General features: G+C 40.9%; 1 protein-coding gene across 1 annotated transcript; it reads left to right on the top strand.

Annotated features, from left to right (window-relative positions):
* Positions 1-5,560: 5,560 nt before the first annotated feature.
* LOC131217104 (transcription factor IBH1-like 1) lies at positions 5,561-6,990 on the top strand. Its single transcript, XM_058211861.1, has one exon. The coding sequence runs from the start codon at positions 6,234-6,236 to the stop codon at positions 6,786-6,788; it is 555 nt and encodes a 184-aa protein (XP_058067844.1). The 5' UTR covers positions 5,561-6,233; the 3' UTR covers positions 6,789-6,990.
* Positions 6,991-22,162: the final 15,172 nt, after the last annotated feature.

Below are 22,162 nucleotides of genomic sequence, written 5' to 3'. Positions count from 1 at the left end.
AACATGATATTGTGGTTGTGACCCATCAAAGACTTAGAATTTCATTATTTTCAAGCAAATCATATATTTCAGCGGGCTTATCACAACCGTTATGTCAAAAATTTCATGTCTCACTAATTAGAGATATTAAAGTTGATTTAGTAATTAAATTCAAACTCCTATAAATATATCATGGATAAGTACATTTGGATTAAAGTTGATTCACACTCCAAGGTGCCAAACACACTGGAAGGATTGTAAATTTAGGAGGTTTCTAATCTCGGGGGTTCCGAATCCAGGGATTCCAAATCCAAATGCCCAAACAAGCCCTAAAGTATTCAAATTCAAATACCAATATAAAGTATGCAATGGTGAATGCGTGTATGTTAGAAAAAAAAATAAAAAATAAAAAATCCTTATTCTCGAGGACTATATAATTTATCTTCTTAACTTGGAGGGCTGGCCTAGCCTTGCTTGGTCCTCTAGAGTGAAGGTCGAGTAGAAGACTCTTTAGTCCATTAGGGCAAGAGCCGAGCTAAGGTGACTGGCCAGGACCATATTTGATTTAGCCTTAACCTGACCGATTGCCACCCCAATGGACATGAGTCTCCTCATTTCCCACCATCCTTGTTGGAGAGAGTCTATGCAACAAAATGTTGTGAGGCACGTAGCGATGCTTGTGTGACATCCACTCATCCATCTATTGTGACTAGCTCATGCTAGGACATGATTCTAGCGATGAACTAGATTCATAACTCAACTGGGCCATGTATAGAGGGAAAAAAGGGGCAAACTACCGTCATAAGCTTCTAATGGTACATGAAGTTACGGGGTCCACAGTAATGCGAACATAAATCCACTTCGTCCATCAGCTAAGGACGTGATGCCAGAAATGAGCAAGATTGAGAGCTTAGAGCTGTACATGAGTCGAGTTAGCTGGTTAGCTTGCTCAACTCGACTCGGAAAAGCTCAACTCGCCTTGGCTTGAAATTGATTTCGGACCGAGTTGAGCTAGATTTTGGAGCTCGAAAAAATTTCGAGACGAGTTTGAGCTTGCCTGAGCTCAACTCGACTTGGATCGAACCTCAACTCAAATTGACTCGGATCGAATCAGCTCGGTGGCTTGATTATTTTGATATTGATGCTACTTGTCGAGTATTTGATATATATTGAAATGACTCAATGAAGTACTATTTCATGTGTATTCATTCTCTGTGGGATCGGCTGGTGGTGAGGAAGGAATGAATACGAAACAAATCACTTCAAAAAAAAAATTATATTATAAAACTACCATCATATCTTGATTTAGATACTGCACACCGAGTGTTTGATGAAATACCTATAAATTGTTGTTATTGTTTTACATTTTGTGAAAATTTGAAGATATATTCTGTGTTTGAGAAATCGTCTCATAGGCTTAAACTTGGCTCAAACTAGCCTGAATTGCTGACCGAGCCGAGTTTAAGTTGGGATTAGCAACAGGTCGAGCTGAGTTGGCTAGTTATGCATGAGGACTGAGCCAAGCCGAGTTCAAGCTAGGGTTAGCTCCTGATCGAGCTGAGCCGATCTGTACCGAGCTTGATTCAACTCATATACAACTCTATCATAACTTAATTGAGCCACACCAAAGGAAACAAGAAGTTGTACCACTAGAAGTTTTCATTGATTCCAAGTAGCTGTGTGGCCCACAATGATGTATGTGTGACATCCACTTCATCTATCCATTCTTACTAACTCATGTTAAGACATCATCCCAACATTGAAGCAGGTTCAAAACTCATTTGTACTCCACCAGGGGAAATAAGGGCCCGGCCTGCCCCAATGGCACGGTATACAATGCCAGATGTGGGGCTCGCATGTGTATCCAACCCGTCCATCAGATGGGCCACATTGGAAAAATCCATACTACCAAAAACTCAGCCCTCCAAAACTAAAGTAAGCCACAATAAAGGATATGAGCTGTGATGAATCCCAGCTCGCCAACTCTTAGAATTTCAAAGTGGCCCACCTGAGTCTCCAAACACAGTAAATTTTGGCCTGACCCTTCATATGGACTGTCTGAAAATTCCAATGCCCTCAAGTATACGTACACAACACGCCGAACTTTCCTTCTGATCAGTATATTCCCTGTTGTGTGGACCATCTGAGTATTGGATTACACTAATTTTTGGGACTGGGCCGGGTTCGATCCCCTTAAGCTCTCCGTACCAGTGCTACTGAAGCACGCCCAAGGATCCAATGGGGATGGGATTCTAGCCATTCAAACTTTCCTGGGGCCATCATGATATTTATTTTCTATCCATTCAATCATATAACGTGATTTACACACGGGGTGAAGGGAAAATGCAAATACCAGCGTGATTAAAAATAAAATTAAAAAAAAATCCCCCGTTGTCCCAATAAGGTTTTAGTGGGACTCCTATTTGATAGTGACCCCTGTGCTGTGGGCCCCACCATGATTATGTGTTTTATCCATGCCGTCAATCCATTTTGAAAGCTCATTTTAGATATTATCAGAAAAAAGAAAAGGAAGACCGAAGTCTCAGGTGGACCACACTACAGGAAATAGTGGTGATTGAACGCCTACCATTAAAAACTTCTCGGGGGTCACAGAAGTTTTGGATGAAGCTGATATTTGTGTTTGCCCATCATACATATCTGTGTGACCTAATCAATAGGTTGGATGGAAAATAAACATTACAGTGGGCCCTAGGAAGTTTTTAATGGTGAGTGTTCAATAATCATTGTTTCCTGTGATGTGGTCCCTCTAAAGTGTAGATCTGTCTCATTTTTGATCTCATGCCTTAAAATGATCTGAAAAAATGAATGGACGGCATGGATAAAACAAATACATTATGTTGGGTCCCACAGCACCGACCAGTACCGAATCTGAGTCCGTTTCAATGCCTGTAGTGTGTCCGACTCAAGTTTTGAACCAGTCTGATTTTTTATCATAAGTTTTAAAATGATCCATAAAAGCTGATGGACGGAGTGGATTTCACATACATATACCAAGTTAGGCCCACATAGCCTATTGTTGCACGGCCTCCCAAGCATCAGAGGAATTTCGATTGCGTACTGGTAGGAAAACAGGCGAGATTTCAATGTATCGTGAGATGAGAAAGGGAGGCGAGAAATAGGCATGAAGTAGAGATCTGTACTTGTATGGGATGAGTTTGATAAAGTGGGGAACAAGCCAACGGCTTGTGCGACTCAAGCGCTTAAAAGGGCCATGTGGCCACCATGTGAGATTTCACAAAGGCATTGCTCAGACCCTTTTTTCAAGTGGGCCCCAACCAGTTTCAGCATGCTTTCCGGATCCTGCCAATCTATCTTTTCGTAATCCCTTGAGAAATGGGGAAAAAAGAAAAAAGAAAAAGGAGAGGTCCATTCCTGCGAGTTCACTACCATTTTTCCAAGTGCACATCAATCCAGGCCGTCCAAAATGTAGGGCGTATCACATTGCTGAATCCAGCATATGACTATGCTGATTAAATGAACATAACCATCCAATTGGTGGACATCAAATGGGTCATTAAAGATAAAATGGCTAGTGGTCAATATTCAATGGCTAAGATTAGAAGGTATAAAATCATCTGGTTAGTGTAATTATTTACTAATGCTCCGGCGGGCCCATGATTTAGAATGATCAGTCTAGATCACCACAGTACATGAATTCCAAGTGTATGGTGGTCGAGCCACAATGGTTTAAAAGATGGTGGTCAACGCACATAGTAGTTTATGCAGTGGACGGTTCAAAATCACTAATTAGAATCATGACCCATCTCTTAATTTGTATTGGATTTGAAGAAGAGAGCTTAAAATTCAAGATCCATCACCTATCAAGCTTCAAATAAATAAATAAATAAATAAATAAATAAAAAGCTTCAAATAAAAAAAAAAAGAAAAGAAAGGGACCCATTTCCTTGTATGCATTGCCAGTTGAAACAAAATCAGTGCTACCAATTTCCTTTAATACATTAGCATTTGGAAAATTCACCAAAAAGCCAAAAAAGTGAAAAAAAAAATAATTCTAAACAACCCCCTCTAGTTTTGACACTTGTAAACACATCCACCTATGGTTGTATTTTGCAATTATCTTCCTTCCAAGGCTGTTATCTTCAAAAAGTTGACTATTTTACCCCTATCTTATAAATAACTAGTTGTAGATGCGTGGGCTCATTGCGGTCCACGTAAGTCATCCCAATGACAATGTCACGATGAAAATGAGAAATCTCAAAAATCAGGCTAACCCACCCACCAGGTGGACCATTATATAAATTTATTTTTATTTATTTATTTTTTTAGTAAAACCCACTTCATGATTGGATTACCCTGATTTTCTGAGAGTCCAACTATGGTGGGGACACTGCTAGATGGGTTGGATACCATTAATATATAGAAGTGGGCCTCACATGCTGCCAAACAAACTCATACGGCAAGGTTATTATTGTTACTTGTTGCAGATTCCCCCAGCCTCTTGAGCAGAGGGAAGGTACTTGCAACAGTTTAAACCAGGGAGTTATTTACAATTGTAAAAATTAGATGGAGGTGTTTACAATACATATATGTGTGTGTGTGTGTGTGTGTGGGAAATGATTCTATCGGGTCGACCTCATGTGAACTTTCCATGAGGTCGAGCTGTGTGAGCATGCGTGTCAAACATCTACCCCATCAGTCACATGCACTATTCCATTGTGGGCTTCGGGCTTAAAAGTTAAGTCAATCCATGGCTTTTCTAGGCCACACCACATACAAAAGTTGAGAGGGTTATCCTCCCATTAAAACATTCATAATCATTTGTTGGGCCCACCGAGATGTGGTTCACAAATCCAGACAATCCATTATGTGTGCCCCACTTGGATGAGGGGTCAGACCAAGTTTCAAATGCATGCAAATTTCATGTGGGCCCCACGAAGTGCTTTTATATGTTTTAGGCATGTCTTCACATGATTTTAGATGGTATGGCCCACCTGAGTTCCGTATACAGCTGATTTTCATTATATCTCATAATTTAAAAGGGACCCATCAAATGCATGGTGTTGATGTTTGACACGCATCACAAGGGGCCACACAGCTCGACCTCATAGGAAGTTCCCATGAGCTACACACACGGAAACGCTACCAGTTTGTACATACTACCTATAAACTTTTTTGAGAAATCATATATGATGAGTCTCACAAATTTGAATGGTCCACATGAAGCAGAATCTCATGAAACCTCATAGTACGAATTTTTACTTTGATCCAAAACTTCGGTAGGCCATGAAAAATACAAATAGTTTCTTCCCTTGATTTGAATTTCTCTTTGCTATAGCCTTCCAGAATCTTAGATCGGAGTGAAAATTCACATGGACAATTCAAATTAAACACTCATGACACGTGTGCAAAGGTGCGCACGTGTATAGGTGCATAGGTGAGCATGCTCTCTCTCTCTCTCTCTCTCTCTCTCTCTCTCTCTCTCTCTCTCGCTCTATATATATATATATATATATATATATATATATATATATATATATATATATATAGTATTTGAAAGAAAAGACCCCTAAAGACCGAGACCCATTTCCTAGGCTAGATTATCATTTGATTTCTTCCTTTTAGCCTACCATGTTTGTTTTTCTTCCTTACATGTCACGGGGGTGGGCCATACGTAGCATGTGCTTGCATGTGGTGTGTCTGTTCTCAAGGCCCACTACCTCCCTTTGAGAAAATAAATGGTTTTTCTACTCTCTCTCTCTCTCTCTCTCTCTCTCTCCCCTTTTCGGTGCATCTGATTCTTCAGTAGACCCTTCAAACACCCTACTGCAATTTTTTTCAAAATTGAAAAATTAAAAAAAAAAAACACAAAAAACAAAGAAGAGTCCATATCATGCATTCACACATACATATCATCCCCTCCCAACATCTCATCTCCTAGCTAAGGAAACATATAAAGAAGCTTGCATCTTTGAATGAGATTCCAGTAAACCATACGGTCCCATTTCAATCCAAAACCTCTCCTTCCTCTCCTCTCTTCTCTAGGACTCTTTACCATTACACATCAAAATCATCCACTTTTCATGCATTTGAACAAACACCCGTTTCATCTCAATAGCTTATCTTCCTTTTTTTTTTTTTTTTTTTTGTTTTGAACTCCTCTCTTGAGATTGCACAAGATAACCATATAAATTCCATGCTTTCAAACAATACCCACATCATATAGAAAGCAATTCTACCTCCTTTGTGAGTCTTTCTCAATTTTCATTCCAGCCATGCAAGTCTCAAACTCATTCAAGAAAGTCTTCCTCAAGAAACTACTGGTGGGCCTCCAACATGATGATTTTTCCTCCAAGAACATGAGCCTTACAGAAAGAAAGAATGCCATCAAGCTTTCGTCGGACGTCGCACTAGCTTTCGCCGGCAATGGTGCCATATGGAGCCAAGCCCTAATTACTGATGTCTCCAAACAAGAAAAGAACAAGACCCTTATGAGGCACATCTTGGGCAATGAATTCGAGAGGATGACAGAGAAGCCATGCGGCCGATCGGTCGCGTGCAAGATGGTGAGGAGCAAGAAGATCTTGAAGAGGAGCTACATCCAGCGTAGGATAAGGAAGAGTGCACCCCGGCGGATGATAGCAAGTGCAATCGCGAAGAGGATTGTGAAGAAAAGGACCCAAGTGCTGAAATGTATCATACCAGGAGGAGAGTCCATGGATGAATTCTCTTTGTTGGATGAGACTATAGATTACATTCTGTCTCTCAGAGCTCAGGTCGATGTCATGCGACGTCTGGCCAACGTTTTTGAGCTTTCGAATCTTAAGTAAGATTATCTACAAGCAGCTCTTTTTTAATTTTCAATTTCTTAGAAATGTGAAGGAGAGAAATCTCAATATTAAAAAAAGAAACAAAAAAAAATCCTATCACGAGATGATAATATTGATGGCATATTGGCATGTACAAATGAAATATTATTTAAGCTTAGCTTTCACCTCTTTTATTATTATTATTAGGTTTTCCTTCTTCTGATACTGGTTCACTGATTTTTATGAAGTTTACTAGTATAAAGACTCGTGCTAAGGTTGGGACTTTCCATCAGGGTGGGCCACATTGTTTAGATCTTCTGCTTAAAACATCACCCATTTCACTACACAAGTAGGCCATAGTGTTTTGTTCATAAGAAATGGATGGCTAGAAAAAAAAAATTTGTTTTTGCATTCGACTTGTTTAATTTGTAGATTGTGGCTTGCCTGGTCTGATTTGATTCTTAAGGTGAGCAGTGACCCAACTGATAGAAAGTTTGGATCCTGAAGGCTGGTGGGATGACAAACTTCCCATTTCATTATCCTCAATTTCTTAAATTCTCTACTGAGAATTTGTTTTGAATTGGCTTTGTTTTGCATGGTTAGGGCTGCTAGAAAAATAATTAATGATTTTTAAGAATTCTACTCTCAGAAGAATTTCAAAATCAATAAAGACCCACCCCATTTTTTGGAGAATCTATTCAGATTAGAAATTCTAAAATCGCAAATTATTTTTATCCACTAGAGATGCCCATGAACCCAATGCAACCCTAGTTTTTTTAAGCCCTTTTCTCCCTCATTTTGACTATACCCAAGTTAGCTTTTCTCAATTTCATGCATTTCTAAGTTTAAATTCCACAACGAAAGTCATATCATTTAGGGTTTTTCTTTTCGTTTTTCTCTTCTAGAGATTACATTAGGAGTAGAAATTCTAACATCACAAATTATTTTTCTCCACTCTAGAGATGGTCATGATCTAAATGCAACCCTAGTTTTTTTTTTTTTTTTTTAAACCCTTCTCTCGCTCATATTTACTTAGCCATATTTTCTGTTCTCAATTTGCATGCATTTCTAGGCCCAAATTCTATAATGAGAAGTTTTTTATAAACCCTTCTCTCCCTCATTTTTACTTAAGCCATATTTTCTGTTCTCAATTTGCATGCATTTCTAGGCCCAAATTCTATAATGAGAAGTTATCTTATTTTGGATCTCTCTCTCTCTCTCTCTCTCTCTCTCTCTCTCTCTTCAAAGCCATGTATGAGAAAGAAAGGCATTTTGTTCCCCTACCAAAAGAAAAAAGAAATAACACACCCTCAATATCTCCTACCAAAGAAAGAAAGGCACGTTACGTGTTTCCATTTTGGTGATGGTATTTGATCATTTTAATATTTTTATCTTTCTTTTTTCATCAAGAAATGCTTCAATGGAGGAGATGAGGATGGCCCATTTCAAATTCATTGCTAAAATCATGCTATGAGAGGAAACATGAGCAAGTGTAACATGAAAAGCAACTCAAATGCATGCCTTCTGAAGCATCATCATATGGGCATGTGCTCGTGTCTGTACTGTATTTGGTGAAGACATGGAGGATGGCTTATTGAAAGCCACTTGTAATGGGAAAAGGCCAAACCTCAGATCCATGCAGACTTGAATTGTGTAAGGAAATGGGTGACATCCACATGTGGTTTGATGCTTGTGAAAGCTAGGAAATCCATTTCACTACTCAAAAGATGTGTGTATGTAATTAGAAAAATGAGTTATGATTATATGCAACCATTGCATGCTTAGCAGCTTACCACTGTCTCTTCGGCTGATGTATCGAATGCGCAATACATCCAAGCCATGCAGAATGTGGGAAACAACACGATGATCAACTAGCACGAAAATCAGGCCGACCCACTTTTCAGGTGGGCCATGATATGAAATCAATGGGATGGCCCACCTGATGGGTGGATCGGCCAGATTTTCATGCCAGTTGCACAGGTTGAATTTCGTGAACATGGTGTCGCATTGGAGGGCTAGAAATATTGTGGGTGTATGTTATCAATGCTCATTCATTTGGATTCTCTTAAATTGTGGTGGGGTTGAGTACAAATGAGACACTAGGACACCTGATCGATCAATCAATCTGGACTGTTCATTAGGCCCAACATACATTTCATGGTATTCCATAAAAAAATACCAATAGGGTGATCAAATCCATCCATAAGATGGGCTTATCTTTTATAACCATTCATTTTCCAAGCAATGGTTGGGACGTTTAGGATGACCTGATGAAAGTGACGCTTCATAAACAATTCACGATGGATCCAACGAAATAAATGTATATGATTGTTGATTGGATAATCTTTTAAATGAACAATCTAACATTCCATTTCTAGGCGTTTATCGGATGGTTAGAATGGTCCAATTAGTGTGATTTTTTACTTCACCACTAATGTACGGTCTATATCAGTTGATCAGATGGGGTTAGGAATGCCATTAGAGATTCATTAAGAAATAGAAAGAATGTATAAAATTGATTAAGAATGCATTTGGATGCATAAACGAAATGAATTGCAAATGTTCAAGAAGAAAAAACCCAAAAATTTATTCTACTCAATGTTAGTGCTAAGGAAGGTACCTACAATTCGGACATTTCCATTTTATTAGATTAACAATTGTAACTTAATTGAATAGTGCATCCAAACACACCCCAAGTGGTGTGCCTTTGATTTTTTTTATTTTTCAAAGGACAAGATCTTTTCAATGTGGTAAGATCACCATGGAGAAGAAATCCAACCCGTCGATCCATTTAGTCCTTGTTACAGCCTACACAACAATCATCATACCATTTTGCAAAGCATCGAATGGCTGGCAACCATTCTAGGAAGAAATTTGAGTTGTCAGGCTCTCCTTTAAAATAATAGATCTGATCACACATCATGGTGGGCCATCTTGAAAATGCTCTGAATAAAAAATCAAACTGACCCAATGATCAAGTTGCCATGTGTATGAAAAAGTCGATGTCATTAAAAAGTGGACCAATGTTGGCCCACCTAATGAGTGGACCTTCTCCATCCTTTCCCAAGGCACTACCTGATGAATAGACCTTCTGGCATATGAACTTCTCTAGTCCATCATATTACATACTGAGCCATGGTCTTTGTTGTAACTGGGCGGGCCTAATAAAGACCCAGATCAACTCCAGTTCACATTGGGAAGAGTTTTGGGCCAACACGGAGACCTTTCAGGTGGGCCCATGATCGTGGTCTTCTGTCTTGGGGCTTACTGACTTGTCCGATCCCGAGTCAAGTAGCGACTTGGGTGTATCATGAGGTGACTCATCTGAGTCAGGGATATGAGGTAACTTGTGTTACAAAAATTAGTTCAGACTCAACCTACTCTGAGTCAACTCGGAGAAGTCGGTAATCCATGGTCCCAACTCGGCGGCTACAGATTGAAGGCTTGGAATTTGGTCAGTAGGCCCAGCCCCAAGCGAGCCTGGTTCATTTATCTCGTTGGAGCTTGGCCTCGGCTGTTAGCATTGGGTCAGCCCTAGACACTCTTCGACCCGAGCCCAAGCAAATATCATATGGTAATAACTCACCTTAAAGATGGACAACTGAAGCTCCTAGTCTGCAAGGTGGGCCATGTTCATCAACTTAAAATCCACTTTATCATGAGTAAGTGGTGTAGAGTAGATCACCGACAATTTCATGGCCAAGATGGACAGAGAAGGCCCGATCGAAGGCAAAGTAATTCGGACTGTAAGAACCTTAAAATATGCATATTTTGCAAACTAAAATTAGTTATTCGACATACCATATATGATTTTGGGTAGGAGAAGCTACTTTAGCTACCCAACTCAATTACGCCAGGTTGACCACACCAAATTTATGATATTCCATCCGATGAATGGTGGAAAATCTATTTTATTTTTATTTTTAATATTTATAACAAGTTTTAGTTTGATGATAACTCTCTATCCTTTGAGCTTTAGGAGTTGTGTCCAACCTGAAAAGTGCTTTAAAAGATTAGATGAATAGCATGGTTAAGCCAAATAGGGCACATACTATTTTTGGCCAAAAATCATGAGGTCCAGTGGAAATTATGACCATCTATAAATAGTAAGTTTACTATTTATAGTAAGTCACAATTTTAGAGAGTTTGATTCTGAAACTTCTTACCAAGGTTCATATCACTATTTAAGGGATTGTAAACTCAATTTTATCATCAATCAATTTTTTCAATTTATTTAGAATTTATTTTTATTTTTTATCTCTACTCACGAATTGGAGGAATTTCTATGAGAAGTCCAAAGAAGCATCATGGATTCAGAGTAGTTATCCGTTTGAGGAAGACAGTGATCAACCTCATCACGCCCATCCCAGTTTCAATTAGGGCCCAACATGGATAAATAAACCATGTACACACGGTCCACTTAATTTCTAATAATACAATTTGTTCTTGTTCATGGAATTCCAAACATGGTTTTAAGACTCATTGGAGTTAACATGGACTCGGTGAGACCTAATCCAGTTTGAAACCCGGAGTCAGACTCGGGCCAGTCCTCCTGGCTCAACCCGGACTCGGGTGAGTTCTTACTAAACTTAGGACCGAACACCGGGTCTTTTGAATAGCTTAATGCAATGTCTGACGTGTTCTGCTATAGTTTATCCTCGTGCAGGAGACTGAAGAAGAAACATTGTGGGCAGAGCACCTCAAATGCCGACTCGGAATGTTAACCACTAAAAATCTATATAGAATGAATGGCTAGCATTGTTTGTGGCCTATGAAGCTAATCTTATAGTCTAGTCAAGATGGACGGCTCTAAACATCCAATGGCCCACCAATGGGCCTAAAGAAATTCTTCATATCAATTAGAAAGATCCAAAAATAGTACTTAGGCTTCGATAAGATAAGATTGTAAGTTGTAAGTTTATTATATTAATAAGTCAAATCAATCACTAAAAGGTCCTTAAAAAATCCAAAAAATCTTCATCAATCAATCCAGCTATTGTCCAAGGAATCTCCATTTTTTTAAATTTTAATTTGAAATTTTTTTTAAAGTATGGTCGATAGAAATTATTCACCGATGATCCCACTACAAACTTTCAAGCCCCACTAGTACTGACATAGGTGGTCCACCTAAAAGACCATTCAACAGTCGAATCTGCTTCACCCAGGTGGCCCACTAACAAAAACTAGACATTTATGGCAAGAATCACGGAATAGGACACCCATGCTCGTGGGACCCACATCATACACGAGAGTTGACCACGATGCAAATCGAACATGCTGTTGTACCGTTGGACACTAGTCCACAGTGACCTTTTTTTTTTTTTTCCTTGTTTCAAGAATTACAGAAGCATGGTGCATCGTAGCTTGTATCTTGTTCCGTTAAACTCGTATTTGTAAATCCGGAGCGTTCATTTACTAGGCCGTAACGTGGATGGAGGATTCCACAAAAATCTCCAAGATGAAATATTTCTGCTCCTTCAATCAATAAGAAAATTAAAGCAACTGTCTATAAAACCGGCCAATATTAAACAGCTGGGATCTTTCAATTTGGATCGTTTTTGTCATTCTCCCATCTGCAGCGGCTACTATAAGATCAACGGTCTAGATCACCAGAGATTGTGGCCCACGTGCAAGGAATCCGTCCATCACAACACCATTCCTCCGGTGCTCCAGCAAGCGCCAAAGACAAAAGCAACACATGCACCCGTGTGGCACTCGTGTGCCGGATCCGGACACTGGTTGGGCAGTTCAAAAGCTCTGGCTGAAATTTATTGGGCGGGAGAGACGTACGAAGAAATGGACAGCTATACAGAAAAGGATAACAGACGGTGTACATTCAACTTGCATGGGGCGGTCTGATTTTTAGGGGAAAAGCACATGCCCGGTTGGACCCACCAACGCAACATCCTCGATCTCTCACACATGTGACATGTTGACTTGGTGAGTTCGTTTTTGTCTTCAAGCTCGGCCATCTTTTTACTCTCCTTCTACCATCCGCCCCAAATTGCCATACACATGGCAGGGGAGATTCTCGATCGGGACCGTTAATTTGGTGGGTCCTACTATGGATGGCCTACTTTTGAGAAAATTGAATAAATTGGGTGATCCTGCAAATCCAATTTGTGGAATTGAAACGGACAGCAGGACATAACGTTATTCAATGGTCGAGTTTCAGCAGAGAAAAGGGAAGCGATGGATAGGATTTTGTGTGGACCCCACTAGATGAACGGTCACCATCCAACGTCTCCTCAGCCATGTGGACGGTTGATAGAGGTCTCTATCATATTACGATAGAAACGTCTCTACCATATCATTTCCCTATACCGTCCGCATCGGGAGCGGATTAGGTGAGACCCCGGCCTGACCCTAGGCAGTGCGTCCCTTACCGTGGGGGACCACCTTAATGTTTGTATTATGTATCCACACGGTCCATCCGTCTTTCCATATCATTATATGGAATTACGCAGAAAAAAGAAGATCAAAATATCATGTGTACCATACTATGGGAAATAGTTTTGATTGAACAACCTACCATTAAAAATTCTTATGGTCCACCTGATAATTTGATCTGCTTCATTTTCTGTATAATATCTAAAATGATCTGGAAAAACAGATGGACGGTGTGGATACATAATAAACACATCAAGTTGGGCCCCACAGTAAGGGCCGCACCGTCTTGGATGAGACCGGGGTCTCACTTCATTCGCTCCCGTCCGCATCTGCCCTCACTTGGAAATTCGTACGGCAAGAGCTGGTGCAGAAAGATTACATACATCCGGGCGTATGTGATTTCATAGACATCAGAGCTTCTTTAAGATCAAACCGTGCACTTTGGTAGAATCCAAACTTTCATCTGGTTCATCGCATCATGTTCACCCAACATCACAAATATGACGACGCTCAAAAACTCAGGTGGGCCACAAAAGAGGAAACGTTGTTAAATCATGCCCAAAAGCTCAAAATTCAAGTGGTGTGGCCCATATGAGAGGTGAAATGTCCTGATGTTTCGATGTCTATTCGTACTCTTATCCAGTGTCTGATGAATGGATTGGGTGGTCTATATAGAGCACGTAGGACCCACATGCATCTGGAATATTTTTTATGGTGAACGCCTGCTCCCCATTGCTCCTGATGGTGTGGTCCACCTGAGTTTTAGAATAGGGTTTTTTGTTTGGATTCTGATCCTAACCAAGTGGAAGTATCTGATGGAGGGTTTGGATGGAACATAAACATCAAGGTGTACCCCACACCGTTTGGACCCATGTGAACGTAGGGCCCCTTTGCTTTTCTGGTAGGGCAGATCGCAACGTCTATACGAGGTAAATGGGCCTGGACTAGGTTGTAGGCCTTTAACTGCGCAAACCAGATGGACCGCTGAATCTGTAGGCCGGACTCGGATTCGATAGTGACACCTCCACCACCGTCGGTAGTGTAGTGTATAAGCCGCGTAGGCCCCACTATGATGTATACGTGTCATCCACGCCGTTCATCCATTTTTTCAGCTCATTTTAGGGTACGAGCCCAAAAATGAGGTAGATCTAAAGCTCAATTGAACCACACTACAAGAAGCACTGGGATAATGACGTCCACTGCTGTAACGTTCCTAGGGCCCCCAGCACTGTTTATTTGCCATCCAACCGTTCATAAAGTCATGTAAAACTGGATGAAAAGAACATTTATATCAGCTTGATTCAAAACTTCTGTCACCACTGAAAGGTTTTCAACGGTAAGCGTTCAATCCACCTTTTTCCTATGGTAACCGCCTCATTTTTAAGCTCACGCCCTAAAAAGAGCTGGCAAAATAGATGGAGATAAAACACATACATCATGGTGGGGCCCACAGCTTTTCCAGTACCGACATCAGTACGGAGGGTTCACGGACGAGTCCCTTGAAACCCGGACTCAAGTCGGACCCGATCCAGTTTGACACCACACCATGAGTTACGACAAATGCTTGCTGTTTGGTTTAAAGAAGGAATTTCATCTGAAAAATAGGGCAAAACTCAACCTCATATCAGGTGGGGGCCGCCATGATATATGTGCTATATCCATGCCATCCATTTTTTTTTTTTCAGACCATTTTAGGGAAGGGGACGAAAGATGAGGCTGAACTAGAGTGCAGGTGGAACACACCTCCAAAAATAGTGGGAATTGAATGCCTACCATTAGAAACTACTTAGGGGCTATATATAAACTTTCCAATCTACCTCATTTTTTGGGCTCCTGCCCTTAAAATGATACGAGGACAGACTCATCTTCAAGCTCTAGACAGATGCACAGATGCGCACCAGCACATGGACAACTTGGCAAATTCATGTGGGATCCGAAACATTGATATGGTGGACCCCATTGTAAATGAGCCTTATCCGAAAGGTCCATCCATCACGGAATGGAACGTTAGAAATACGGTAACCAGCCAACGGGTGCGCTTGCCAGGGGAGGTGATGTGTTGAGCACTGTGGGGCCCACTTTAATGTCTGTGTTTTTTTGTAAATGCCGGCCATCCGTTTTTCCAGCTCATTTTAGGGCATGAACCAAAAAAATGAAGCACATCCAAAGATCAATTGGAGCAACAGCACAGAAAGCAGTGGTGATTGAATACTCACCGTTAAAAACTTCTTGGGGCCACAAAAGTATTGGATCAAACTGACATTTTTGTTTCCCTTCATCCAGGTTTGTGTGACCTTATCAACAGGTTGGGTGGCAAATAAACATCATAGTAGGCCCTAGGAAGGTTTCAAAGGTAGGTGTCATTATCCCCCATGTTCCCTGTCGTGTGGCCAACTTAAGCTTCAAATCTGTTTCATTTTTGGGTTCAGGCCTAAATGTGCTGCCAAAACAGATGGAGGGTGTGGATATAAAACACATACTTCATAGTGGGCCCCACAGCACCCAAGGCATTACCACACCACCATAAGGGGTGGTGTTATTAACACCACCCAATCTTTGTCCGCATAGGACACATAGATTGAAGTGTGATCCTGCATTCATGCCATGTCAGCACAAGCTATACATTTTTGGTTTCGTGCTTTGATGGGCCACCAGACCACTGGTCCAGATTCTTAATTGACCAAATATTAAGCCCAAAGAAATCATAGCAACTCACACCACCTCAGTCAATTCACACACTCAAGTTGTCCTAGCAATGCCAAAAAAGGGTCATAAATCATAATCCACAATCAAGATTTGGACGATTTAAGGCCCAACAAGCAGCCCAACGGCTGAGATTAACATGCAATTAGTAGAAGTAGAAAGAAAAGGGAGCTAAAACAGCAATAGAAAGAATACTAACAAGTCATATATATTAACATGCAATTAGTAGAAGTAGAAAGAAAAGGGAGCTAAAACAGCAATAGAAATAATACTAACAAGTCATATAGATTAACATGCAATTAGTAGAAGTAGAAAGAAAAGGGAGCTAAAACAGCGATAGAAAGAATACTAACAAGTCATATAGTAGAGAGAGATATCCCCTAGCTAAAGTACATGAATTTGCCTGCACATGGTTACATGAAATGAGTGTGTAATGCACCATTGCTTCATTTCGCCAGCAGCCTTTGTAAGTGCACCACAGGCACTCCTTTCTCTGTTAAAAAATAAAAATAAAAATAAAAATAATGGTGTAGTGCTACCAATGTTTTGATATCAGGTCGAAACTAACTATGTGTGTATGATCAATGTTCCTGAATTTTTATTTTTATTTTGTGAAAAACATTAATGTAGGCCCCACTTAAATAAATTAACTAGGTTAAAGCATTACTGTAGGCCCCACTTGAACAAATTAACTAGGTTAAAATAACCAATGTCCTATCTCACTAAAATGTAGGCCCCACTTGAACAAATTAACTAGGTCAAAATTTAAACTCAGATTAAAAGACCCTCCTCCCTTTCTTCACCTGTTAAACTATCGATCGAAACCATTCATTCAATAGTACCAATGGGAGCAAGCCATGGTGCAAAAATCACTCCATATGATCCTAACCCTTTGAATGAGTCTTATTTGTTACAATCATCCATTGTTTACAAACCATATATTATATGGTTACAATCATCAGACCAAAATGCTACTTTCGAATCATAAGCAACATGGAGTAGAATCCATCTAGCAGATGTTTCAAGATGATGATCGGACCTATTTCGTTTCTATGCTCAAATCTCGGCTGTCTGTTTTCCATGATATTGATTGGATGCTTAGGATCCTTACTCTTGCTCCCGTGGTAGACTCTCGAGTGTTTCAACACCAGGTCAAGGGTTTGAGTATCCATAGGTGATGAAATCCCACTACAGCATGTCCGTGGGGGTGTGCGCGCGTGTAAATTTTTTTTTTTAAAAAATAAAAATAAAAATAGAATCATCTACTTGGTGTGACTTTTACACCATGGCTTGCTTCTAGTTCTATAAATGACTGAACAGTTCAGATCGATGATGGGTTACTCCATGTGCCATTTAAAAGCTTCAGGCACACCATTAATATCCCGGTGAAGGTGGGGACATTAGCAAAATCCATTGATTATGTAGTTGCATAATTGATGTAAACCATTCATTTCTCACTGATCATATGGTTAGGATTTTCAATCCATGTAATTTTTACGATTGACATGCAATTGAAGGTGGTCCTTCAACAATTGAACCTTCTCCATTGTAAATCAATCTAGAGGTCCATTGTTCTAGCATTTGATCAAATGGTTAGGATCATTATATCAAAGTGACAATTAAGATGGAAATCTAGTATGCCCTACATGATGAAGGATCCTCATCTATGACCGGAGCTACTGTATTATAATCAACATGGACCATCCATTTTCCTAGCCGATCAAGTGTTGAGGATCATCCAACCAAAACAGTTTTTGGGAGGGATCACAATCAAAGGCGAGCCCATATTATGGACAATCTAGATCAATGATTAAACCTTCTCTTTCAAAATCAATATGGACTGCCCACTTTCCTAGCCACTAATCTAATGGTTAGGATCATCATATCGAACTGTCTTTTGGGAAATATGCACAATTAAAGATGGTCCCCACATGATGGACCATCCAGACATTAATCCAACATTATTTATTATAAACAATATGGACCATTCAGTTTTTTCCATTGATTAGATGGCTAGGATCATCATATCAAGTGCCTTTTAAGAGGGATAGACAATCATAAGTGACCTCACATGATGGATGGCTTTGATAAATAGCTAGACCATGTCTAGTATATTCAATATGGATATTGAATTTCATAGCCATTTCCTGGATGGTCATTATTACCGTGTCAAAGTATCTTATTACCACGGATGGACAATCAAAGGTGGGAACCACATGATGGACAATCTAGATAATTGATCAAACCTTTATTGTAATCAATGTAGGTTGCCCATTTTCATAGCCATTGAGGGATGGTTGGGATTGTCGGCTCAAAATGGATTCCTAGAAGTAATAAGCAATCAAAGATGGGCTCCACAAGATGAACGGTCGACATAATTGATATGACCTTCTACGAATTACGATCAATGCTCAATACCATCATATTTATGTGGGATGGGTAGTCAAAGGTGGGTTCCACTTTAGATGATCATAAACTAAGGTCTACCCTTGAAGGGTTAGGGCTTAAGCTTCTAAACATGGGCTGAATGTTGGGCTCATGCTAAAACTCTAGTCCGGATGTTCAACCCGGGCTGGGCATGGGCCATTGATGAATAGCTTAGCCCGCCAGACCCCAAGGCCCTAGCGTCTATAGTATGTAGTGTATAAATTAGTATTGACGCTCTGAAAGTGTTGAGGCTAATACAAAAGCATTCATGAATCACTTACAAATCATCTTATTTGATTACCTAACTAGGGAAAAGGTACAATTAAGTTGACCTCATGGGAAGCTTCCCATGAAGTCGACGTCTGTCGGCCCCACTGTGCCGTCCATCCACCCCATCAATCAGATGCACCCTTCCATGGTGCGCCACAGGCCTAAAAATCAGGCCAATCCATAACTTAATGGGCCACACCATCGACAACAGTTGAGAGTGGATATCCACCCATTGAAATCTTCATGATCCGAGATGTGGTTTGATAATCCATCCCATCCATTGTGTGTCCCACTTGGACCAGGGTTCACACTAAGTTTCATCTGTATTGAAAATTCAGGTGGGCCCAAACAAGTGCTTTTAGATATTTCAGGCATGATTTCACACTGTGTCAGATAGTGTTGCCCATTTGAGTTCTGGATACAGCTGATTTTTGGGATATACCATAACCTGGCGGGGACCCATCAAATGTACGGTGTGGATGTCTGATACACATCACGTGGGGCCCACACAACTTGACCTCATAGTTCTATGTCCCACCTATATGATAGGTGGACATAAATTGGTCGGTAAAAAATGAAAAAGTTGTATTAATTGAATGGTAAGAATTTGACAAGTAGTCTAATTTCTGAATGTAACAGAGGAAGTAGGCCCCACAACTTAGTTTCATTTGAATTGATTTCTCCCTTGTGTACAATTTCTGAGCAGCTGTGTAGAATCTCCCTATATATATATATATGGAAATGGTTCTATGCGGTGTTGGGATGTGTGGGTCCCACTGTGATGCGTGTCGAACATCAACACCGTGCATTTGATGGGTCCCCTTTGAATTATTGGATATGTCAAAAATCAGCCGTATACAGAACTCAGGTGAGCCATACCATCTAACATCATGTGAAGACATGCCTAAAACATATAAAATCATTTGGTGAGGCCCACCTAAAATTTGGATGCATCTGAAACTTGGTCTGACCCCTCATCCAAGTGGGACACACATAATGGATGGGCTAGATTTGTGAACCACATCTCGGTGGGCCCAAAAATGATTATGAATGTTTTAATGGGAGGATAACCCTCTAAACTTTTGTACGTGGTGTGGCCCATGAGGTCGAGCTGTGTGGGCCTCACTGTGCCGTGTGTCGAACATCGACCCCATCAATGGTGGGCCACGTAGTTGAAAATCAAGTCAATCCATGACTTGGGTGGGCCACACCACATACAACAATTGAGAGGGTTATGCTCCCATTAAAACATTCATATCCAAAACAGGACCCATCAAATGCATGATGCAGATGTTCGACACATGTCACCGTGGGGCCCACATAGAGGTAGTACCATTTCCCTAACTGGATGGGAGCCTTTCCATGCACATAATTTCATTTGGATTCAGTGGCATCCACATCACCTTCTAATTTCATTTTTACTTAATAGGGCCAGCCTGATTTGGGCCAGGGGTTTAGGGCTGCGCCAGGGTCAACCTCACCCCGGCCCTTGTCAGACCATTGCCACTCCTACTATCAAATAAGGTGAAACTATATCTGAAATGACAGATCTATGGGGACTTGATCGATTTGGATTCCAGAACAGTACATTAGGGCCTAAGAACGCTCCAAATTAACGTGTTGTGCCATCAACGGTAGCGGATTAGGTACGGCCTTCACCATGAGCCCCACCTTGATATGTATGTATTGTATATCCACACCACCCATCCGTTTTTCTAGATAATTTTAGGGCAGACAAATGAAGCAGATCCATATCTCAGGTGGACCATACCAAAGGAAACAGTGATCATTGACCATTAAAGACTTCTCGTGGGCCACTAATGTTTTGGATCAAGCTGATATTTGTTTTACCCCTTCATCCAGGTTTGTGTGACCTTACCATCAGTTTGGATGGAAATAAAAATTATGAGAACATTAAGGTGTGCCTTAGGAGGTTTTTAATGGTGGGTGTTCAATTACCACTGTTTCCAATAGTATGGTCCAACTGAGATGAGGACCTGCTTCATTTTTGGGTTCATGCCCTAAAATGATCTGGCAAATCGGATGGACGGCGTGGATGTGCAAAACTAACATCAAAGTGGGCCCCACGGTAGAGCCGTACCGTCTTGGGTGGTGCTGGGGCCGCACCTAAGCCGCTCCCGCCATCAACACACACTGGAAATGTCAGGCAAAAGGAAACTTACTGGCGGGAGAAGAGCGGGTTTCTGAAGGTGGAGAATCCAACGGTGGAGAAATCAAGGGAGCGTACATGTAAGAATCGGACGTCAGATAATCGACAACCGCCTCGATGAATCTTTTGTTGGGTTTGCTGGGTTTCTTCTGCACTCCTAACTTTTTTTTCTTCTCCATCGCTCTCTCCCTATCTCTAAATAAAATCTTTCAATCTCTGCCGTTGGTTTATAGAGATGTAAATTCGGTGGATGTAGCTCCGACCTAGGGTTGCATTTCTTTCTCTTTTTTTTGATGGGGAAGAAGATGGACGACTTTTATTCGGAGGATGGACACGTGTCGATAGATTAGGGATTCCAGATAGTGGGCTTTCTTGCATTTTCGTTGTAGCACAGGACGTGGCGTTTCCAGGTGAAGATTGTTGTATTCCATCTAATGAAAAGCGCATTCACGCGAGTGACTTTGACAGTTCTACTTTCTCGCGTGCCTTCAACTAACACGTGCCAGATGAGAGATCCGATCCGATCATTTGTGTGGGCCCACTGCATAGATTCCATTCCTTAAATTTGGACCGCCTCCCCAATAATAGGTCATCTTTCAACTTGGCCAACAGAGAGTTGACTAGATTGCTTTGTCCGGTGCTCTCTTAATCTGACACGTGTGACCGGAAATACTCTGGCGGGTGCACTGCGTAAGGCCGTACAAGGAATTCAGCATGAGTGGCTCGTACGTATGCAAGCATCTACGGAAGCGGATTGGGTGCGGCTCTTATGGTGGGCCCAACTTGATGCATGCATTCAATATCCACGCCGTCCGTAGGTTTTGCTAGATTAGTTTAGTGCACGGGGCCCAAAATGAAGAATGTCCAAATCCCAGGTGGACTATGGTGAAAAACGTGTTGATTAAACGCCCTATTGTTAAAAACTTCGTAGGCCCACCGTAATGTGTCGGTATGCATATTTGCATCCGACCGGTTAATAAGTTACGTGAACCTAAATTTTAAAGGGCACCAAAAAAAAAAAAAAAAAAAAAAAAAACTACAAATAACATCTTTGTTATAGGAAAAATAGGCCGACAGATGATTAAATTTTAGGTCGAAACCTTGCATATCTCCCCATGCCGGATACTACAACAGGTTCGATCACGTACTCAAAACCTAGAGAAGAAGTAAGATTAAGCTCAGTATCTCGTCACGAGATCAGAACATTTGCTGACCTGCCCAAACACTTGAAAAAGCACTACTTCAATCAGTTCCAAGATTCGCAGAGTTCTTTCGGGACATCCTGTTCTGCTGCCCGACTAAGGAAACAGGTTGGCATAATGTACGTCAGCACGACCCAAGTCGAATCGCCACTCCCATGTCAAGTCGACCAAAACTACCTCAACATCCCATTGCGCGTCTCCAATGATCTCAGATCATTAGAATGGGCCCAAGA

Source organism: Magnolia sinica, chromosome 10 (assembly GCF_029962835.1).
Source record: "Magnolia sinica isolate HGM2019 chromosome 10, MsV1, whole genome shotgun sequence".
Taxonomy (NCBI): domain Eukaryota; kingdom Viridiplantae; phylum Streptophyta; class Magnoliopsida; order Magnoliales; family Magnoliaceae; genus Magnolia; species Magnolia sinica.
Note: the sequence above shows the minus strand (reverse complement) of the source record. Positions and strands in the feature narration are given on the sequence as shown.

What these genes read in the sequence shown, in the direction of transcription:
- LOC131217104 (XM_058211861.1), top strand. Translation starts at nt 6,234, where the DNA reads ATGCAAGTCTCAAACTCATTCAAGAAAGTCTTCCTCAAGAAACTACTG.